The sequence below is a fragment of the Pseudophryne corroboree genome, chromosome 4, assembly GCF_028390025.1.
Source record: "Pseudophryne corroboree isolate aPseCor3 chromosome 4, aPseCor3.hap2, whole genome shotgun sequence".
NCBI classification, from domain to species: Eukaryota; Metazoa; Chordata; class Amphibia; order Anura; family Myobatrachidae; genus Pseudophryne; species Pseudophryne corroboree.
The window spans coordinates 119415434-119439673 of record NC_086447.1 but is presented as its reverse complement, the minus strand read 5'-3'; the positions used below and the strand labels follow the sequence as shown (position 1 = coordinate 119439673).

Genomic DNA, 24240 nt, shown 5'->3' with positions numbered 1-24240 from the left:
TGGAAGAACCAGGGTGCAGGGTCTCTTCACTTACGCCACACCGCTCCCGAAAGATGTTGGCACTGGCCTCTGGAAGTTGCTGAGCGAAATGAATTATGATGATGTGGTACCGGTAATCAAAGGGGACCGCTGGATTATGCAGTTCGGTCAGCACCTCTATAACCGTCTGGGGTCTGATGTCAGCAAGCATGATTACAATCGTCAGAAGCTCAGAGAGGTGGGGCGGCTTCTGCTGAAGGCGATGAAGGTCACACCGTTGCGGTGTATGGAAGATTTCATTTGCCCACAGAATTTCCTGCAAGTGGTGCATGCTGTGAGGAGCCTGGCCGGTTACGATGACCGCACCAATACATATAAAATACCCTCGTTGGCTCTGAAGGTGGGACACAGCTTGCAGAAGATTTCTGCTATGGTGGAGTGTCAGGCACTGATGGAGGGCAGTGCCCTGACAGAGGAGCGTGCCCGAAACTTTCGGAAAATTTATGAGGCGAGGTGGAGCGAGCTAATCTCCACTGCTGCCCTGAAGACACTTCGAGAGATAAAATGGAATGCACCGCTGCTTCTGCCCTTCACTGATGATGTTAAGCGCTCGAACCTTCACCTCCTTGACCGTCAGCGAGAGTACATCGATGAGTTGTCCGCCCACCCTTCCAAACAGCAGTGGTCCATGTTGGCCAAAGTTACCCTCACGCAGCTGATTCTCTTCAACCGCAGGAGAGAAGGTGAGGTTTCCAAGATGCTGCTCTCCTCCTTCGATTTACGGCACACAGCCGATTTGCAGGGTGATGTGGCCCAGGCCCTGTCAGAGCTGGAGAAGGCACTCTGTCGTCACTTCTCCCGTATTGAGATTCCTGGGAAAAGAGGCAGGAAAGTCCCTGTCCTGCTATCCCCAAGCATGCAGAAAGCGATGGAGCTCCTCATAGAGAAGCGGACAGAATGTGGTGCGACCCCACACAATATCTACATGTTTGCTAGGCCAACAGCCATGTCCCATTATAGGGGATCCGACTGCATACGTCTCTACGCCCGGGAGTGTGGGGCCAAGCACCCCGAAGCATTATCTTCCACCCGCCTACGGAAGCATGTGGCTACACTTTGCAGAGTCCTCAACCTGAGCGATACAGAGATGGATCAGCTTGCTGATTTCCTTGGACATGATATTCGGGTGCATCGGCATTATTACCGCCTCCCGGAGGGTACCCTTCAACTGGCCAAGTTGAGCAAGCTGTTTCTGGCTCTCGAGCAAGGGAGAATGGCTGAATTCCGGGGCCACAATCTGGAAGAGATCTCCATTGATCCAAACGGTAGGTATCACTTGACAGTGTGGCTCCAGGGACTGACTGTCTAAGTGGGCTGGTGTGATCGGTTTCCCTGTCCTTCTCTATCCACAGAGCCGATCCAGGTGGTGAGCGATGACTCTGGGGATGAGCCAGAGAGTCAGGATACTGAGGTTCCCATGGGGCACATGGGAAAAGAAGCCGGCAGCGTGGTGTCGGCGGTGGATGGAGGTGCAGCTAAAGGTGGGTGTGACTGTCCATTCCATTTGAGATGCGTCCATGACTGGTGGTGGCGTTGCGTGGTGACTGACCTTTCTTCTCCCGCACAGGTGACAGAAGGGGTACCAAGCGCAATCCGTGGACCCCAGCAGAAGTGAAAGCTGTTGAACGTCGCATGATTCGGTTCATTCGCTCATTCAAGGTGCCGGGCAAGAATGACTGTGATGCGTGCCTAAGGGCAGAACGACAAGCGCTGAAGGCTCGGAACTGGCTCTCGGTTAAGTTTTACATTAAGAACCGAATTACTGCTGAAATGAGAAAGAACCTTTCCTGAATAAAATGTATCTGCTGCTGAATACACGTTTCCTCTATCTCTAATTAAACCCGAAAATAAATCAGTTATGTGGGTGTCCTCATTAGGCAGGTATTCCTGAATAGGTCCCCATGAGGAAGGTTCCAGACATATGTCCCGATGAGGATAGAAAAACAAGTATATATGTGTGTGTGTGTGTGTGTGTGTGTGTGTGTGTGTGTGTGTGTGTGTGTGTGTGTGTGTGTGTGTGTGTGTGTAATTGATGTTTCAGACACCTAAGTATGTATGTTTCAGTATGTCAGCTGGATGTACTATGCATCACATTTTGGATGCGTTACATTTATCGGGTACATGCTGACATTACTAATGCGGGTATGTACCTAGAATTGATTAAAAACGCAAAGGACAGTTCTGTGATAGGACTTCCGGGTTTAAGGCCCAGGAGCAGAGCCGGCCCTAGGCATAGGCAAACTAGGCAAATGCCTATGGCTTTTGGTATGCCTAGGAGCACAAGCAGCTTCTGCTGATTAAAATGGTATGCAGCATGCCTATATTCTGTGTGTGAATGTGACTGTATCTGCATACAAAATGCTATGTTACAGTGATCTCCAGGAATACACTGTAATATAGCATTTCGTATGCAGATACAGCCGCAGTCACACAGAGAAAAAGCTCTGGAATGTATCACTTCCCGGAACTTGGTGCATGTGGGAATGCGGCCAAACGTCCTGAAAACATCCGTTTTCAGAGTTTTGGCCACATTTTCACTTTAGTACATCCCGTCTGGTATATCTTAGATAACTGAGTATGAATCATGTATGTTCAGACTTATGTGCATGTATGTTTTATGTGCATGTACTGTATGTTTCAATATGCATGTATGTTTCAAACATCTGATATACCGTATGTATGTATGTACAGTATTTCTGTTTTGGAGACCTGAGTATGGATGTTTCCGCCTATAGGCATGTATATACATACAGTATGTATGTTTCAGTACATATGCTTCAGATACCTGAGTGTCTTCACAGTGTGTATGTTTCAGTATGCATGTATGTTCTTCAGACATGAGTCGGTATATATTAACAACCCGTTTCGAACATCTGTGTACAGTATATATGTACGTTTCAGACATCTGAGTCTGTATGGTTCAGTATATACAGTATATAGAGTATGTATACTTCAGACACGTCTATTTCACTCAGAAGACACAAATATTACATAATATCTGTTTCATTTCCAAAGTAATTTACTTAATGCTACAAGTGGTTAATATATTAGTATACATACACAATATGGCAAATGTGTGCAATCAGATAGATGAGAGTAGAGATCTAACCTGAGGAGCTGACACTTATTATCCTATTACAGTTTCTATAAAGTGACACCTGTGATTCCCAGTAGATTCTGTAGGGGGTATGAACAAGTAAGCTGCTGCTGCTGAACTGTGAGTGCGGGGCACAGCCTGCAGAGAGTTACCAGGCTGTAAGAAATACCAGTACTGTAGGTGCAGCATGGAAGGACTAGGAGCCAGCCTGCAGTGACTGAGCGTTCCTAATCCCCTAGCTGTGCTACCCACAAGCTATAGATCACAGCCAGGGGAAGGGGGGCTTACAACAAGCACGAGCAGCCCCCCCTCCCCTCCATCTCCCTGAGTGACAGCTGGGGAGTAGTAGGGTCACTGCTCACACTCCCCATACAACACCCTCCCGCACCTGGCAGCCAATAAGAGGCGAGTTGGGCGTAGGCTGGGAAGTCAGAGCCCATTGTAGTTGCACTCACTCCGGGGCTGCCAGCCCAGTGTAGCTGCTGCCTCTTGTCGCGGGTGGTGGAGGAAGCTCAGCTGCAGGAGGGAGCAGTGGCCGGGGGTCTGATCCCTACACCTCTGCTGCAGGAGGAGCCCCCATGGCGAGGAGAGGGGGTCTGTAGGAGCTTTATTCCCACCACTGCTGGCTCATCCACAAGGGTAAGATGGCATTTCCACCTCTTCATCCCTGTGTAGAACTCATACTGTGCTGCTCAAGTGTATAGACACCTGGTGGAGGCAGGGGTGCATCTGTGCCAGGAATCTATGCTGGAATGTTGGTAATAACTACTGTATATTGGCTAGGAGATCTGTGATCTGGCTGCACTATGCAACCCCCTTCTCCCTGTGCCTAGGGGGATGCATGCAGAATGTAGAGCTGTTTCCATGCACTGTGCTTTGTGCTGTAATGTGCATGGCAATTTAACCCATAGGTTGTGCCCTGTATGGAGCTACTAGGAAAGTTACAGTACACATTGGTGAGGGATCAATGCCCTTTAGGGGGCAGCTTCCTCCTGTGACTGAGTAGAATGCAGCAAAGTGAGCTGGAAGTGTCTGCTGAAGGACCAGACCCTCTGTGCAATGTGCAGGGCTCTCCCTCCACTGTCACTGGATAGATGACAGATATTTAGGGAGTGCAGCAAAGTGAGCTGGAAGTGTCTGCTGAAGGACCATCACCTCTGTGCAGGGCTCTCCCTCCCCTGTAGCTGGATCCAGCAGCCCTTCTCACCAGCCAGTCTACTCTAACCATTGCACATGGCACAAGTGAGCACGACCCCCCCCCCCCCCCCCCCCCCCCTCTCTGAAAATGTATCTTTAGAACCCTGGTATTAGGACATTGACTTAACCCCTTGCATTCCATACATATCTTTCAATATTCCACTTACATAATGTATTTGTATCTGTGTCACCATGCGTTGTGCAGGTGCTGAAAACCCACACCGCTGATTGCCATATACTCTGTTGTGTCATTGCTGTCACATGTGCTACAGTAACTGTAAATAATCATTGCATTACTGTTGCAATCCTGCATCTGACATGACATCCATCTGTAGGGCTCCTGCTGTACTGAAAGCGGCCAACAAAGGTGAGCGACACATTTGATTTACATTTCATGCCAGCACAGTACCCACTATTGCCCTTTATTATAGTCTTATTTGCCAATGCCCTGGTGTGTGTGTGTGTGTGTGTGGCCAGTATATTGTGCGTTCTGATTGATACTGTTACACCCATACCTTGATGCTTGCGCTTTATTATTATAGTAGTTATTATGATTTAGTGTTTTTATTATAATCCTGTAAATAATTCCTAAATGCTACACAAAGGGCAGTGAGAAGTATTTAGCTGTCTGTCCCCTCACTAGCATGCTGCCCTCACTTGGGTGCTTATCACATAACACCCACCGAATTAAATTTTAGGGCAGCCACAGAACTGCATAGGAAGATCAGGCACGTTGCAGCCCACCATGCATTCTTGAGAGCACATACAGGGTATGTATGTATATATGTATGTATGTAAACATATATGTCATGGAATATATCACTGTTGATTACATTATGCATTTGTGCTGCCAGTTCCTTGTACGTTACAGCTGGAAATATGTACAGGTAGAAACCCTTTATGTCTATACAAATGAACCAGACCTGTGCTTTGCTCCTTCATGCAAACACACAAAGCTGTTGTGTCGTTTATTTGAGATAGTATTGGAATTGAATTGAAGTAGATACTAATGTATTGCTTGTATTGCTGGAGACCTGTATAGAACCTGGTATCATCTTGCATGATAATATTTGAATGCAAGGCATGCTAGTGCAAACCTTTCATGTTGTTTGGTTAAGCAAGTTTTATTTAGATAGAGGAGATATCATTTCACTGTTCACCCCAGGCAGTGAGATATCTGAGACTGCACCTGGTCCCCTAGAGCTGCTGCAAGTTCCATTACCTCTATAGCATAAGAGAGATCAGGGGTTGGTTACAAAGCATTTAGTGAGTGTGGTTTATTACTACTTTTACTGTCTAAATATCATGATCCACCCTGACCAGTGTCTTGAGCAATTAACTTTTTCACTCCCACACTCCATTGGTAAAGATATGCAGGTCACACTTTTTTATGCTATGTATAGTAAATATTATAGACTTTTTGTTTTAGTATTGACAATAATCCATTTTTCACTTTCCTTGCAGAACTGGCGTTCCTACTGACATTGCCTTGCCCTGTCATTGATGGGAAATCAACTGGATCGCATCACTCACCTGAATTACAGTGAGCTGCCGACAGGGGACCCGTCTGGGATAGAAAAGGACGAGCTGCGAGTTGGGGTGGCATACTTTTTCTCTGATGAGGAGGAGGACCTGGACGATAGAGGACAGTCTGAGCGGTACACTGTGAGGGACCCCAGTCCCAGCGAGATTGAGGGTCATATTCTACTCAATGAGATTGAGTTCTCAGCCTTTAGTTGCCAAGAATGCATCTTTTCCAAGCTCAGGGGCAGCCAAGACCTCAGCGTCTACCCTATGCAAGGTTTGTTGACCTTCTGCAAACCAGGAGATCTCCTGGAACTGCTCTTCATTTGCCCCAATGCAGACCACACTCCTCCCCCATCACCTCACTGGGCAGTTTATGTTGGCCAGGGACAGATCATTCACTTGCACCATGGGGAGATCCGCAAAGACAATGTTTTCGAAGTTGGAGGAGGCTGCATGGGCAGGGTGGTTAGCAGCTGGTATCGATATAGGCCCCTTACTGCCGAGCTGGTCCTTCAGAACGCATGTGGACACCTTGGCTTAAGAAGCGAGGAGATCTGCTGGACTAACTCTGAGAGCTTTGCGGCCTGGTGCAGGTTTGGCAACAGGGAGTTCAAAGCTGGTGGGGAGGTCCATTCAGGCAACCTCCAGTACTTTTTGAAGCTCCACCTGGAAGAAAACCACATCCACACCATGAGGTTTAGCAGTCTGGAGGAACTTATACGGGAGAAACGCAATTTGGATGCTAGTGGAAAGCTAAGGGTCATCAAGGAACTCTCCATGATGGAGAACAAGGAGTAAGGACGAGTCTTCTCCATGGTGGAGAGAAAGTGACGAGGACTGGGATGGAGATTCCATTCCACGATTTGCCAAATCAGGCTGCACCTTTTTTGGACACCTTTGTAAGGATCATGTCAGCATTTCTGAAACCAGCATTACACCATAGCCACTGTTTGTTTTTTGGCTTTTACAACATGGGTATCACCACGTATTTAAAAACAAAAAAGCAACAACAAATCCTGAGTATGTTGGCTGTAGTGTTGATGTCTTATTAAGCATTTAGCAACATGCTAAATAAAATTTCAAATTGAAATTTTTTATTTTCATGGCTTTACTCCATGACTGTTTAACCAGAGGCCAATAAATTGAATTTCTCTATTTGCATATTATAGTGTCGCTCTTTACTGTTTCCTGTCCTACCCAATCAATCTGCCTTCATTTGTTGGGAATTGTGAATGAATTACAGATAATGTTAACTCTTTTGCCCAAATTTATCAAGTCTTGGAGAGTGATAAATCGCACGGTGATAAAGTACCAAACAATCACCTCCTGACTGTCATTTTTCAAACACAGCCTGTAACATGGCAGTTAGGAGCTGATTGGCTGGTATTTGGGCCCCAAATGTGTTTTAATTTTTAACTTTACAGTGCAGGACTGTGTAGTAGAACAATGTATAGATAAAAAGTAGGCATTTTAACATCTTTCTAAAGACCAATCTTACCTATTTTATGGGTCTATTTGCTAAGCCTTGGGTGGAGATAAAGTGGAAAGAGATAAAGTACCAACCAATCAGCTCCTAACTGCCATGTTACAGGTTGGGTTTGAAAAGTGACAGTTAGGAGCTGATTGGCTGGCACTTTATCTCCATCCAAGGCTTAGTAAATAGACCCCTTAGGCTCTTAGTTAAAAAAAATAATAATAATAAGCAGCATAGTCCCCAGAGATTAATTTGTAGGTAACATAATCTGCCTGTCTTTTACCATTTGTTAAATATACTTTCGTAGCATTTAAATGACTAGCATGGAAAGCAATTTGCACTGATGGTTTAAAAGCCAATAACGTTGGGCAGATGACCCAGGGGTAAGGACTGAAGAAAACAATATTGCTGTGTATAGCCCATCTCTAAATAGAATAATCCTCTGATGAAGTTTATGTTAGATACTCTGCGACACAAATTATCTATCCAACAGTAATGCATAGATGGAAATGAACTTTTAGAGTGTCATAGTATCAGGACTGAGGAGCTTGTGTGGACCCCACTAGACCCATGAGAAGCACTGGGAGGTATTAGGTGGCTGTCTAAGTCCAGAGGACTGGATGACTATTCACTATACAGAACTCTGGAACAGTTCAGATCTACTGTTGTAAGTCACCAATGCATACTAAATAGCTGATGCATCTGTATATGGGGTGATTCAAGTGGCCTTTGTCTATGCCTGTGTTTCTAGAGTGAACCGTTTGGGCCTTTCTTGTCTACTTTAATCATGAAGCAGCCTCAAAATATCCACATTTGTTCAAGGAGGATTCAGTATGATATGCCGGCTGTCAGTTTACCGACATCCGCATCCTGGCCACCAGTATGCCGGCAGCGGGGCGAGTGCTAGAAAGCCGCTTGCAGGCTCGCTGCGCTCACTAAACTCCGGGCAGGTCAGAGGCGTCACTTACCCTCTGGAAACCCGGTGCGGCGGCAAAAAACGGATGGCGCTTCTCAGTAAGGGGGCGGGCTTCATGCCCCGTCCCTCGTTTTCAGTCACTTGGGGTACAAAAAGGGGGTGGGGCTTCACATCCCAACACCCATTTTTGTCACTTGCAGGATTTAGGAGGTGCGGGCTGCCTCCCAAGGAGTGCTGTCCCTGCAGTGCTGGCTCTTACACAGTGACCGGAGCCGAGTGCTGCTGAGTAGGAGCCGGCATTTTGGTGTCACCCCTCGGCGGGTGACACCCGGGAGCGGGCCGCACCCCTCTTGTGACGCCACTTGGGCAGGTTATATTCTCCCTCTATGGGTGTCATGGACACCCACAGAGGGAGAATAGCCTGTGTTGCCAATGTTCCGGCATTTGACCGCTTGTCAGGATTCCGGCGTCTGTATTGTGATCGCTGGGATCCCAACTGGCGGTATGTTAACTGCTTCCCGTTCAGGGGATATGCAGTATGTGATATATTACAATTTGTTTGGTTAGTATACAGGGTACAGCTTCCATAATAGTTAGACCCCTAGTTCCCTGCATCTCTGTGCTGGAATGTCGATATATCCTGGATACTAGATAAACCTAAATACCCAAGATGAGGAACCGAGCATTTATTACTTAAAACAATTACATTGACTTTCACATACTAAGAATTATGAGGCATATTTAACAGCATTGTGGACAGAGGTGCTGTCATGTGTTTACAGATATCAGATTTCAACAGAGTACTTGTACAATTTTAGGATCTTTAATTTTACTCTCACCCTGTATAATACCTCCTTCGCTCTAATTCCAGACCTCCTAGCTGTTCGTATATACGGAAGTCCTGTAATTTTCCTTTTAAAACCACATTTCACTTGCATGGCTCTGAAGCCCAGCATTCTGACGTTGGCAGCATATTCTGCAGTAGCTACAGAGTAATGTGCATTGTGTAAAATGAGACGCTGAACAAAGAAACCTGATTTCTCTCTTGGAAACACACAGAAGTGAAGGCGAAAGCTTGGTATCTAGTGCCAGCTTCCTGTGACCTTGAGTAAGTCGCCATCTAGATGAGTCCTTGGAGCACGGCGCGCGCGTGTGTGTGTGTGTGTACTTTGTATGCACAATAAATAAATACAATAAACAAAATACAAAAAGCTACAGCCAAGTCGGTCACTGAGGAGTCACCTGAGTTTTCCTGGGCAAAAGTTTGTGTCTTAGTGAAAGAAATACTGTCTGGGTGATTTTGTTTTGTTTTTAAGTCCTTTTGCTTTTTTTGTTTTGTTTTGTTTTTTAGTTTGGCTTTATTAGAAAAAAATAGTCTACAATACTTCTATATTTATATCTTAAGCTTAAAAATTGAATTTATTCTGTAACCTGTTTTTTAAGGGCAGCTGTAATCACAATAGGGGTCGGCTGTAATTAAGTCCGAGTTGCCCAGAGGTGTGGCTTCCTGGCCGAACCTGGATTGTTTTTTTTAAAGTGACACTCATGTACAAGGCAAAACCATGCTTTGTAAATGATTGCCGCTTTAAACAAAAGTCCAAGTTCGTCAGGGAACCCGCACCTCCGACCAACTCGGACTTCATTACATCCGGCCCAAAGATTGGTTTACAGTTCGGTACAAATTAGCTGACTTTGTTCCAATTTGCAAATTCACCACATTTTGTCTATCTATCTGTCTGTCTATCTATCTATCTGTCTGTCTGTCTGTCTGTCTGTCTGTCTGTCTTGTATATACACATACTGTATATAGTGTATGCATGTATTATAATGAAGATATTATTGTATCATACTATATTGTAGGAGCCTATTAAATTACCCTTGAGGTTCTCAAGGAACTATTTTGTGTTGACACTGGGCCTAATTCATATTTGTATGCCAACCCAATGTGATGTTTGGGGGTCGGCGCAGGACCCATTCTGTGCATGTGCAGAACGTGTCTTGCGATATCGCTCACAGACCCCTGTCAGCCGCAGCATAATTAACATGCAGCAGCATTTGGGGGGCGGAGCTGGGGTGTCTCCCGGCACCGCTCTTCAAAATGGAAGAGCGTCCCCCCCCCCCCGTTTTGAAGGCATGACGGGTTTAGGGTCTGCGCCACTGGGCGCAGACTTCCTAGAATTTGGCAACAGATCCGACGGCCAGTCTGAGCAAGCTGAACAGTGGCTCAGATTTATCAAGCCTCGGAGAGTGATAAATTGCACGGTGATAAAGTACCAACCAATCAGCTCCTAACTGTCATTTTTCAAACACAGCCTGTAACATGGCAGTTAAGAGCTGATTGGTTGGTACTTTATCACGGTGCAATTTATCACTCTCCAAGTCTTGATAAATGGGGGCCATTGTTTGTTGCACACAGTTTTATGAGCAACAAAAATATGAAACATTTGACTCAGTATAATACCCAGAAGTAGTGCTCGCAGATAATTGAATCCGCTCCGCAGGGGTAGCCTCTTTCAGGTGAACTTTTCCTAATTGTCATAAAAGTGTAACTATTCAGTTGTATGAATTTGTTAGTTCATGCCATTCAGCCGGGTAATTCAGTTCTGTGTATGGTAGATGGTACATCTCCGTCCATAGAAGACTGTAATGTATAAAATATCACTCCTATAATGTATATAATATAGTATATATAGAAGTCTCTACTTTTCTCTTTAGCACAATTCCACAGAGTTCATTTACTACCAAAGTGCAGTATGTGGTTGGCAATTAATCAGCAATAGATCTAATGCAAGTTGCTGCTGCCACTTCTGTCCCAGGCACTAAAGCGTCTTTATGCTAATGCTGTGTCCAGTGGGCGTCCTATGGGGATGCAGCGCATATCCCCCAATGTGATTACAGAGACATATTATTGGCCCACCAGGCCAGGTGACCTTGCCCGCAGATGTCAGTCCAACTGCGTCTTTAGATGCAGTCACTGGCACGTCAGCGACTGTTAGCCAAATATGACCCAGCTGCTGCCCAGAAACAACCATCGAATTGCAATTTCGATCTACGATGATTCACGTACAAATGCAATGGTGTGGGTTCTGCGCAGGCCAAAAGACCCATTCTGTGCATGTGCAAAACGGGTCTAGCAATATCGCTCGCACCCCCCTGCCAGCCATTTGGGGGCATCACTCGGCGCTGTTCTTTAAAACTGGGGCGTGTTGCCTACGTTTTGAAGATGTGATGGGTCTAGTGTCTGCATCGTCGTCTGCATACTTACTGGACCCAGGCGTCCGGATCCGAAGGCCAGCCTCCCTCCCAAGTAAGCTTCAGCTTACTCAGGCTGGACACTGTCTGTAACAATCGGGAATCGCAATGGTGATGCGAGGCTGCGTCCTCAGACCGCTGTGGCTGTGCAGTTCCATACAAACATGAATTAGGCCCACACTACGTAACGTAAGCCCTTATGACCTGCACACTTGCTGTACATCTACCTAACTTTTTACAGCAACAAACCTCTTGATATCTTAACTGTATATTCATAGATACTGTATTACCTTATTGTTAGTTAATAAATAATTTACATTCAAGTGTATAAAGATGGGGTCTACAGTATGCACTTAGTCTTGGAGAGAGATAAAGTGGATGGAGCTAAAGTACCAACCAATCGGCTTTTAACTGCCATGTTACAGGCTGTGGGCCTTATTCATGTTTGTTAGCAAACCAAAAAAGCAAGCAACTGGGCAAAACCATGCTGCACTGCAGGTGGGGCAGATTTAACGTGGGGTTCAGTAGGACACCAGCTGTGAGGACGATTGGGATACTGGCTGACGGTATGTCTCGGTATGTACAGTAGACGCCGACATTGCATCCTCCCTCGGGATCCCAGCGTCGCTATATTGACCATCGGGATCCCATTCGTCGGGAAGCTGACTGCTTCCCGCAACATGCAGAGAGAGTTAGATTTAGGCGGGTGATATTGTTTCTGTACAGGGTAAATACTGGCTGCTTTATTTTTACGCGGCAATTTAGATATCAGTTTGAACACACCCCACCCAAATCTAACTCTCTCTGCACATGTTACATCTGCCCCACCTGCAGTGCACATGGTTTTGCTAAGTTGCTTGCTTTTTTGGATTTGCTAACAAACCTGAATATCCCCGTGTTTGATAAATAACAGGAGCTGATTGGTTGGTACTTTATCTCTCTTCAAGGCCTAGTTGCAGTCCATGAAAAATATCTATGCTAAATCATCCTTACTGTTCCCTAAATCTTTCTTCCACTGTTTAGCATTAGTCAGTAGATTTATTATAAGCTGTTAAATGTGAATGCTAATTCCGCATAATACAGATCTTGAAGGTCAAATCGATACAAGTTTGCATGACCATATTTTTAATTATTATTTATTACATGCACTTAGAATATTGCTGTACCTAGTAAGAGTTTTCTGTAAATAGTGCTTAAAATCAGCCACAGATTTAAGACTTGATAATCAGTAGACAAAACCAGCCTTGTGTTTGTGCTTCAGGTATTTTAATAATATTCATGCAAGATTGATAAGAGGGGTGGTACAACACCGCTGCCAATATTTTATGTTTCTTAATATAGCATCAGCTTGCAAATCTGTAAACAGTTTATGGAATCGCACCAAATGAATGTGCCTTCAGCAATGAGACATACTGATCAGCACGCGGCAGAATTTTCTTTTCCCACTGCTGGTAAAACTAGAAGAGAGGTCTTCATGTAGAAGCTTGGTCAAAACAAAAGCCACATGTAATGGGCCCTACACATTTAAAGATCCGCCGCCGAGCTGCCCGATGGCGGATACGGCCGACGGGCGACCCGGCGGCTGTGACGGGGGGAGTGAAGTTTCTTCACTCCCCCCCGTCACCCGGCTCCATTGAAGTGCAGGCAAATATGGACGAGATCGTCCATATTGGCCTGTATGCACAGACGACGGGGAACCAGCGATGAACGAGTGTGGGGCCGCACATCGTTCATCGCTGGTGACTCCACACTGAAAGATATGAACGTTATCTCGTTCAATAATGAACAAGATTGTTCATATCTGTGAGGAATATCGGCCAGTGTGTAGGGCCTATTAGACTGTCCATTAAGGGGCTCGCTTTAATCTGTCCCACTCCCCCCACCACCTGCTGCTCGTCGCCTTGTTGCAAACCATTTGTAAGTTGCTTGAATGACAAATCGTGACACCACTGGATAATAATAATAACATTATAACATAAACACCCGCAATTGTCACTTTATACAGACACTTGTACCTATTCTCAGCGTCCGTATCTGGCGTACTTGCCAAATCTACCAGTTGCTCACAGAGAGTCACGAATTTGGATGGGTTCTCCTGGCCTCCCGATAGAGTAATGCTGGGTACGAGTAGCAGTTGATTTACGAATGGACACAATACCGACGGTCATAATCTCGACAGCCATTGACTGACAGTCAAAATACTGACACGGTCAAAATACTGACATTCATTATGTCGACGTGTCAAAATGCCGACATTCGTTTTTAAGTAATTTTTGATCTAAAACAGACTTGTTCATACTTTACCATTCCAGTGGACCTGGAGGGGGAATGTAATAGTGTGCCGAATGCAGCGGTACACTTAGACGGTGTCCATGTCCACCTATGTTGACATTGACACAAAAACACAGAAAAACGCATGTCAATATTTCGACGTGTCGGCATTTCAAATGTCGACATTCTGACTATATCGGCATTTTGACCATGCCGGCATAAGGAATGTAGGTATTTTGACCATGTTGGTATTTCAAATGTTGACATTCTGACTATGTCGGCATTTTGAACATGCCGGCATAATCAATGTAGGTATGTTGACCATGTCGGTAGTTTGACAGTAGGTCAATGGCTGTCGGGATTATGTCCGTCGGTGAATCATACTGTACCCCTGGGTACACACCTAAAGAGTTATCTGTCCACTCTGGCTGGTTGGAACGAAAAATCTGCTAACGTATGGGAGCAAATGACAATAAACCATTTGCACCCAAATGCTGGAAAATGGACAAAACGATTGGAAAAATTTGTTTGATCAAACCGTTGGCCGGGATGTAATGAAGTCCAAGTTTGGCGGCCGTGCGGGATGCCAACCGAACTCGGATGTTTTTTTAAAGAGGCAATCATGTACAAGGCTAAACTATGCTTTGTACATGACTGCCCCCTTAAAAAAAAGTCCGGGTTTGGTCGGCATCCCGCATGGCCACTGAACTTGAACCTCATTACATCCCACCCAATTTGTCTGGACAACCATTGTCTGATTTCCAGATCTATTTATTTTATTACTTTCAGTTGACGTTTTTTAAATTTGTGATGTTCTCTGATAATTGATATCAACAATTGATATCGCACTATGGTAGCCCATCATGGCATGTGATTTGCTTTCATGTTCTATTGGGACGCTCTGTCACCGTAGAATAAGGGATTTATGAGAACTCTGATGTGCTTGTATTATTTGACCTAGGTGTAATACCTGTGAGATAGGGATTATTACACTGATGATATCACACTATGTGCTCCAGGGATGGACTGGGGCTCTTAAGCAGCCCTGGCAGTCGCTCGTGCATGCAACAAGGAGGTGTGGTCACACCTTGCAGGCGTGTGTCACAAGTCATGGGGGCCTGGTCTCGCGCTACACCGTCATCTCTCTGTATGCCGAGCGGCCAAGCAGAGCACCAGGAGACGGAGCTGCTCATCCAGCCTGTGTGCAGAGCTCGGCCACGCTGTGGTAGAAGGGCCAGATGGCCAGTCCGGCCCTGATGTGCTCTCTCTTGATCTAATATATGTGCGTGTTTGTGCGTGCGCCATGGCATTGAGCCAACCACTGTTTAAAATTGTGCAATGCTTCACACATTCTTCCACAATCCAATCTTCACATGGTTGATGGTTGGAATACACTATCTTAGGCACTATTCTACAGTATCCCAGAAATTCTCATCTAGGTTTTAGAGAGAGCTTAGATCTGGTGATTTTACATCAGTGTCATGCTTATGAACCACAGTGCAACCATAAATGCTCTGTGGATGGGGCATTATCATCCTGAGAGACATGCTTAGGATCTGGAACTAATGATGAGCTGTAGCAAACCGTCTAGAGGACACGTGGAGGTGTTGCACATAGTAACCAATCAGATTCGACCTATGATTATATAGTATACACTAGATAATTGCTAGCCAGAAGCTGATTGGATGTTATAGGCGACTTCTCCACCTGTGCTCTTTGGAAGGTTTGATACATCTATCCCAAAATGCTCCAACATGTGATGAAGAAAATGAAAATTTTGGAACCATATGGACTCGGGTGTGGATCATTAGATCGACAGTGTCTAGGTCGACAATGTTTAGGTCGACCACTATAGGTCGACAGTCACTAGGTCGCATGCAATATCACACAATGACGTCATGCCACGGCCGGCCTGAACATGCTCCATCTGACTATGGGGGTAATTCAGAGTTGATCGCAGCAGCAAATTTGTTGACAATTGGGCAAAACCATGTGCACTGCAGAGGGGGCAGATATAACATGTGCAGAGAGAGTTAGATTTGGGTGGGTTATATTGTTTCTGTGCAGGGTAAATACTGGCTGCTTTATTTTTATACTGCAATTTAGATTTCAGTTTGAACACACCCCACCCAAATCTAACTCTCTCTGCACATGTTACATCTGCCCACCCTGCAGTGCACATAGTTTTGCCCATCTGCTAACAAATTTGCTGCTACGATCAACTCTGAATTACCCCCTATATCGTCAGATTGAGCTGCATGCATGGCCGGCACTGAGGGTCATTAACGTTAACATAATTTTGCCTTGCACTCCAAATAATAATTAGATATTACAGACCTGGATTGTTTGTCACCATCGCACCTTCCTCTCTGCAGTCCAAAACACGGCTATTCGGGAAGCATTAACAAATTGACTTGTCTAGGTCACTTGGCCAATCTGCCAAAAGCTCTTCAACCATCTCCATTGTTGTAAGATAATTCCTTTAGAACCTTACCAATAAACTGGATCTTGTGCCAATAGGTCACATAACAGTGGTTTTACTCTCATAAGTAGTAGAAGCACTGGCCTCTGTATAGCAGGTTGTGGGTGCCAGGGGTAAGGACAAAGACTGGGGAAAAGCCATGGTACAGAAGAGAGACCTTCTCCTCCCCTGCTGACGGCAGACAAGTAAGATGAGATCCTGCCCCGTCGACTAAGTTGAAGTCCCAAAAAGAGATGAATGGAGCACCTCTCCAATGCGCGGAATTGGCTGCCTACACCGTATACACCAATTAAGGGCGTTCCCACTCCCAAAAAAACAATGTATCAAGGAAAAATAGGTGATATACTAGGTTGGGCACCAATGACAATGGGTAACAATACAGGTTGAGTATCCCTTATCCAAAATGCTTGGGACCAGAGGAATTTTGGATATCGGATTTTTCCGTATTTTGGAATAATTTCATACCATAATGAGATATCATGGTGATGGGACCTAAATCTAAGCACAGAATGCATTTATGTTACATATACACCTTATACACACAGCCTGTAGGTAATTTTAGCCAATATTTTTTATAACTTTGTGCATTACACAAAGTGTGTTTACATTCACACAACTAATTTATGTTTCATATACACCTTATACACACAGCCTGAAGGTCATTTAATACAATATTTTTAATAACTTTGTGTATTAAACAAAGTTTGTGTACAGTGAGCCATCAAAAAACAAAGGTTTCACGATCTCAGTCTCACTCAAAAAAGTCCGTATTTCGGAATATTCCGTATTTCGGAATATTTGGATATGGGATACTCAACCTGTAGTATAAACGTAATAGCAATGGTAGTCAAACAATAATCTTATTTTTGTTTGTATACGTCCCTTGACAATACTTGAGTTCAGGCATGTATGGAGTTCTCTGAACTCCTCATATGCAGAAGGACATTCACAGCAGAGCCTCGGTCAACGATGTCATCGGATAGTAAGAGGATAAGGATATCCTCAAACAAGCGTGATCTTATTCACCAGGAAGCCTCCCGGAAAATGGCGTCCTGGGTTTTCCGGCAATCCTCCTTCCACAACCAGCAAAGAGACACTCCTAGCTGCACCAACGCGTTTCAGGCCTTGCTAGGCCCTTTTTCAAGACATTAGCCTTGAAAAAGGGCCTCGCAAGGCCTGAAACGCGTCGGCGCAGCTAGGGGTGTCTCTTTGCTGGAAGGAGGATTGCCGGAAAACCCAGGACGTTTATACTATTGTTACCCATTGTCATTGGCGCCCAACCTAGTATATCACCTATTTTTACTTGCTAAGTTGAAGTCCCGCCACTGTCATGAAAATCATCTCAAATCCTACTCGTGGTAATCGATGCAATGCATATCAGATTCCAAATGTCCATACGTAAATGAGATAACGTCATGTAATATGTACGCAAGTCATATTACATCAATATAAAGGAATGTGTAAAAACAAAAAACAAATCAGCAAGTTATTGATCCAAATATATATCAAAAGACAAAGTATTAATCGTATATAAGACAGTCTTGATAACAGCATTAATATACTGTATGTAACACCTATTTTGTAGCAAAGGCTGCAGGTACATTTAAGCAGTGACGTGTGGTGGGGTGAGGCAGAGCCTTTCCTGTCATATTAACGTTTGCGCCAGAATTTGGACTATATAAAGTATATGAAAAATACAAAGAATATGTTAGTAATATCTTCCTTCTATTATTCTAATCATTTTTATAGTCAAAACTCTGAAGTAAAAAGTCAATGGCAGGTGAGGCAGTGCCTCACTTGCTGACCTTTTCCACACATCTCTGATCAAAACTCACCAAATTTCCAGACGTTTTACCTGCACCTGTGTATAATGCCCAGATGTACGCTTTGGATCATATATTATGTGTAAATCTGGCTCTGGTATTAGCCAGTGCCTCCTCAAGGATTTACCTCACCGCACGTCCCTGCATTTAAGGCATATTTACAGACAATGCCCAGGGCAGTGACAGATATAAATATGCCTATTTGGATATCTAGAGGAATACAGCAATTGTATTTTCAAATTAGATTTGAAATATTTGCATTTCTTGCAATTGAAAGGTCCTGCAGAAATGTGATAGTTTACAAAGCTTCATGAAGCGGCTCCATCTCTCTGTAGTTGGAAGGAGAGTAATTACACCTTCAGTAAGCTCTCATAGTCTCTGGTAATCATTAATGTACTGTATGTTTCATATAGCATAATGATAAGCTACTGCATAATTAAACATGTGACAGCTAAGGAAAGGCAGATGAAACCAGATGTTTATTCTTTTGTACTTTTGAATAAAACTTAATTTAGCACAAGCACAACAAGGGATCTGCATTTTGCTTTTCAGAACATTTTTCAGTTTCTGTGTATACACCTACAGTAGGAGCTACGGAAACAGAAGGCAGTGAGAACAGAAATGAGAAGCATCAAATAGAGATACAGTACAGTAGTACTGACTTTATTAGTATGGAATATCTTTTGTTATTGTGCGCGGGTTTGGATAAGTGCAGTGCAATGTCTGCGTGGCATTTATGTATTATGCAACATGCTGGAGGTTTAAGAGCTGCCTGGTTTGTATGCATGGCAATTGGCAACTGATAAGACATTTTGGCCATGGTGTGGGATGGCTGCTTGGCTTCACTGAGAGCTGTGTGCTTATCTGCAGAAAAAATCTGGTGGTGCACATGCAGCCTTTGGGTCTGTGGGCCTAATTCAGACCTGATCACATCAGCAAATTTGTTCTCTAATAGGCAAACCCATGTGCACTGCAGGGGGGAAGGAGGGGAGACAGATATAACATGTGCAGAGTGAGTTAGATTTGGGTGGGGCGGGTTTAAATTGAAATCTAATTGCAGTGTGAAAATAAAGCAGCCAGTATTTACCCTGCACATGTTATATCTGCCCCCCTGTAGTGCACATGGGGGGTCATTCCAACCTGATCGCACGCTAGGTTTTTTCGCTGCACTGTGATCAGGTCAGAAATGCGCATGCATATGCACCGCAATGCACAGGCGCGTCGCACAGGTACAAGGCGGATCGTTGCTGTGCGATGGATTTAATAAAGAATCCATTTGCACAGCCGATCGCAAGGAGATTGATAGGAAGAAGGCGTTTATGGGTGGCAACTGACCGTTTTCTGTGAATGTTTGGAAAAATGCAGGCGTGTCCATGCATTCGCTGGGAGGGTTCTTGACATCAATTCCGGTCCCAGACATGCTGAAGTGATTGCAGCGGCTGAGTAAGTTCTGGGTTACTCAGAAACTTCACAAAATCTTTTTTTGAACTGCTCGGCTGCGCATGTGTTCGCACACTTGCAAAGCAAAAATACACTCCCCTATAGGCGGCGACTTTCTGATCGCAGCGCTGCAAAAAATAGCTAGCGTGCCATCAGGTCGGAATGACCCCCATGGTTTTGTCCATTAGAGAACAAATTTGCTGCTGCGATCAGGTCTGAATTAGGAACACTAGACAGCATGCGCCAATGCAAGGCTACAGTGTTAGACTGCATGATCACCTGCCTCTGATTTTTGTGCCCAGTAGTCAGCTTGGTTAGGCCCATTGAAGGGCGAATGAAGTATTACCTGTGGGCGATCTTTGGCCTGGTTGATATCCTCATCAGTTTGCATTACTACTTACACACCAATCTAGTGTCGGACTGGGGCATGAAGGGCCCACCGGGGGAATGCCGTGATAGGGGCCCTTACTTAAGGGTGTGGCCAGCCTGCAAAAGGGGTGTGGCCAGCCTCCACAGAGGCTTGACATACACAATAGTCTAGTGCAGTGTAATGCAACATATCTACCATGTATAATACGAGTGCACAGTCTGGAACATGAACCCTAGAGGAAGGAGTGGGCCCTCAGGCAGTGGGGCCTACCGGTGGTTTCCCTGGTAACCCTGTGGGTAAGTTCAACCCTGCACCCATCTCCTCTCAGTGCCCCAGTAACTACGCAGGTTTCACATTTACATTTACATCTCCGCCTGCATGTTGCAAATGAACATAGAAGACAGCCGACAAGGCCATGATACTCCCTTGAAACAGAAGAGCTCCATGCAATCGCATTATTGCTGCCCACTGACAGCCCAAATACAATATATCAGGCATAGTGTGATTTATGCTAACTAGCGATCTCCGCCTGTGTGTGGATACCTGATCACCCTGTAATGCTGACCTGCACTTCCTTCGTCTCTGGTAACCAAATCTCACTCCCACCTACATACTTCTCATGTGCTGCTACACACTATGGTGTTCCTTCAAAAGTTAAAAATGCTATTTTAAAAGGTTAATTGCAATACACATGGCTCACCATGTAAGGCCCACAGAAGATATCCCCGGTGGACCCATGGGACAGCAGTCTCCATAGAATTCTATGGGGTTGAGATGTAATCAATAGGCACATCTATAGAAGGCATTGCCTATAGAAGCAAAAAACTCCAGGGATGGTTCCCAAGGATTCCTCTCCATTCCCTGGTAATTGTGCATGCGCGGACCAACAGCCGTGCATGTGCCTTAGAACTCCTGGTCCTAGACTTTTCATTGCAAGAGACAGCTCTTATCAGCAAAACTGTCCCAACAAATAAGTAGGGATGGCCATCAGTGTGGTCACCATGGATGGTTGCCATCGATGGCAATACTGTAAGTGGCCATCGATGGCGGTCTACTATGCAATGGATGACCATTGATGGTGGGCCAATCAGAGGCCGGGGACAGGGCTATATGTCTGTTGTGGGCGGAGCTATGCTCAGTGTCCTGGCCACCTTGAGGAAAAAAAAGAAATTTGGTTATGCTGTGCCATCGATGGAGGGAAACCATCTGGTTCTCCCCCATCAATGTTAAAAGTATTCTATATCAGTCATAAACCGTCAATGACTATTAATCATCGATGGTTGATGGCCATCTCTAAAAGTAAGTGAACCTTTATGATGGCAATCACAGATGCTGGTAATGTATGCAGAAGCAAGAGGTAGAATGTTTCACAATTTTTATCTAAAAATGTATACATGCTGCCCTTAAAATCCTTAAATCTTCTGATAACCAATCTATATATTAGGGCATCTCCCGCCACACTAGGGGATCCTCAGGATTGTTTTGAACTTCCTAATTTATCGTCTCTCTGTCCTCTTGTTTCAGCTGTGCCATCTTCTAATTAGAATGTAATCTCTATCTCCCTTCACTGATGTAATTTCTACATTTATTTTACTTTGTATGTCCTGGTTTTATGTTTGTCCTATTTTCTCCACTTTAAGCACCGTCAGGCAACGATAGTAACAATGACAAATACAAATAATGATCTTTTCTCTATTTATGAAATTAATACATACTGTAGCCTATTTGCATCCACTTACCTGGATCGTTGAATTAGTTAAAATAATTTTATAGGGTAAACCTTTGCTAGAGCAGATAAATCATTGACAGATACATCCCAAACATCGTCATAGGCCCAACTGTAATAGCCCACGATTAGCTGGTACTGGCACAATTAGCCGCTATATTTAAAGTGGCACTTAGTTTTAAGGTAAAATCAGGTTGCCACTTTAAATATAGAGGCTGCCTAGCTGTAATCGCACCAGTGTGCCCCAAATTGTGGGCTATTACAATTGGGGCCATAAAGCATACTTACCGACTTCTGAGTCCTCCTCTCCAGGAGAAACCCAGAGATGAGGCACTGCAGGGAACTTCGGAGGGGATCACAGGGAAAGGGTAGGGCTTTCCGCTTTGCATCATTTTAGCCCCACCCACACCCTACGCAGGAGCGGTTTTAGGCGCGGGCAAGCCGGGCGGGTGTCTGAGGTGCTGCGGCCTGCGGGCACACCCCGCATCCCACACCCCGGCTGCAGCAGGTGCCTTGTGCTGTGTGGGCACCCACTGCAGCTGGCACCAATCAGACACTAGAGGTCCTAATTTACCTCTAGTGTCTGTGTGACGCTATGGGAGAGATGTCATGATGTCTCTCCCATAGATCCGAGGAGCGGGCGGCCAGAGACGGAGCAGCAGCGGTAGCAGTGGTCGGGAAGCAGAAGCGGGGCTGGTGAGTATTGTGTGTGTTGTTGTTTTTTTGTGTTTGTAAGCGGCACTACTAGGGGGCATAACTACAGGGGGTACATCTACTGGGGGCAAATCTACAGGGGGCACAACTACTGGGGGCACATCTACTGGGGCAAATCTACAGGGGGCACAACTACTGGTGGCATATCTACAGGGGGCACATCTACAGGGGGGTACTATTCTGTGGCCATGCCCCTTCCCTATGAAGGCACGCCACTATTTTTTGCCGTACGCCATTGGTGCGTACTAACCCTATTTTGCCTGTCTAAGAAAACTTTCGCCCTGTCAGCTACAAGGTCTAGAACTGGACCTGACCCTACGGACCCGCAAATGCCGGAGATTATATCTCCATCGTGCCTGCTTCACTAGGGTGTGGGCAGGATGCAGGAGATCTGCCTGCTCTTCCGGGGGCTACCCCAAAATTTGGTAGCCTCCACCAACTTCCAGGCAAGTATGCCATAAAGTCAAATTTGCATGTTTCCAGCATCTGTACAGTACTTCCCCGAATCAAATGGGGGCATTGTAGCGTAGACCAAATACTGTAAAGATGTGTTCACGCCATTGAGAGTTTAATTGATACCTAGCAGCGAATGGGTTTGTTGCATATTTTTTCATTTACTGAAAGTTGGGCATACAACTTTTTTCAACAGGATCGCATCCATTTTTAGCTTTGCACAGAAATACGCTATTTTTGCGCAGAACTTTAATAGTTGTAGATCACATTTATTTAGCATTCAACATTTCACCATCCCCAATAATATTACAAAGTTTAGATATTCCAGTCAGTAAGTGTTAATATTTTAAGAGGTGGACATGTCTCAGAGGCATATATCTGCAGGAATGTACTCTCTCTGCAATTTACATTTTCTGGGATTAAAAAACAACTCTATCTTTAAAGGTTTATATCCTTGTGAACAAAAGTCCAACAATAATCTTATAAGAAGTACATACAGTACACCTCAGTCTCAATCAGTTGTATAAGCTTTAGAATTCTCCGCCAATAATTTGCTTACGCGTTTTGCCGTACAAGTACAACTTCTTCAGAAGATAGCAGCTTGTGCTTAATAGGACTTTTTGTTAGTTTTTGGGGGTTTTATCTGTTCCTAATCTAGTGCAGGTTCAAGCCAGGTGTTTTATGCTGCTGTTCTCTTGTTTATAAATGGTTTAGTGGACTGACATATTGTTTAATTTTATGTACAGATATTCATTGCAAGTGATTCTTCTGACCAATTTATAGTATTTTTTAAATATATATTATTTATATACATTAGGCGAATAGACAAGAGTGGAATTGACACTGCATAGAGAAGCAGAAATGCACAGAAACACTGGTTTTATACGTTAAAGAGGAAAGCTTTAGATAAATGAGAAATCATTTCTGTGAATCTCTGACGGAGGGATTTGATAGGTAGAGTGCAGAAACAATGGAATAAACTACAATATATATTATTAAATACTGCAGAGCCTTGTGCCAGGTTTGTTAGTAAAAGGAAAATGAAGAGAAAGCCAATATGGTTCTCCAAGGAAGTGACAGTTGCTATAAGCACTATGAAAACGGCATACAAGAAACATACATTTCAATCAGAAAAAAATAATAATAATAATAATCTTACAAAGATAATCTACAAGAGACTATACACACACACACACACACACACACACACACACACACACACACACACACACACACACACAATAAAACACGTTAAAACGGAACAGAATAACAAAATGCAGTAACAGTAAAAGACAAAACGTTCATTAGGTGTATTAATGAAAGGAAAAACAAAAGTTGGAAAAGTATAGGCAGTGTCGGGCTGGGGCATGAAGGGGGGCCCACCGGGGGGGATGCTGTTGTAGGGGCCAATGCTTAAGAGTGTGGCCAGGCTCCACAGGGGCGTGGCCAGCCACCACAG

General features: G+C 44.6%; 1 protein-coding gene across 2 annotated transcripts; it reads left to right on the top strand.

Moving 5' to 3' along the window:
- Positions 1–3555: 3555 nt before the first annotated feature.
- Positions 3556–7015, top strand: LRATD1 (LRAT domain containing 1). Of its 2 annotated transcripts, none has more exons than XM_063915385.1 (2): positions 3556–3775; positions 5798–7015. In XM_063915385.1, the coding sequence occupies exon 2, from the start codon at positions 5837–5839 to the stop codon at positions 6656–6658; it is 822 nt and encodes a 273-aa protein (XP_063771455.1). In that variant the 5' UTR covers positions 3556–3775; positions 5798–5836; the 3' UTR covers positions 6659–7015. The 2 variants fall into 2 exon arrangements, with proteins under 2 accessions (XP_063771455.1, XP_063771456.1); XM_063915386.1 differs by lacking the exon at positions 3556–3775 and adding an exon at positions 4618–4700.
- The last annotated feature ends 17225 nt before the right edge of the window (positions 7016–24240 follow it).

Bases quoted from the DNA above. Each gene is read 5' to 3' on its own strand.
- LRATD1 (XM_063915385.1), top strand. From the start codon at position 5,837: ATGGGAAATCAACTGGATCGCATCACTCACCTGAATTACAGTGAGCTG.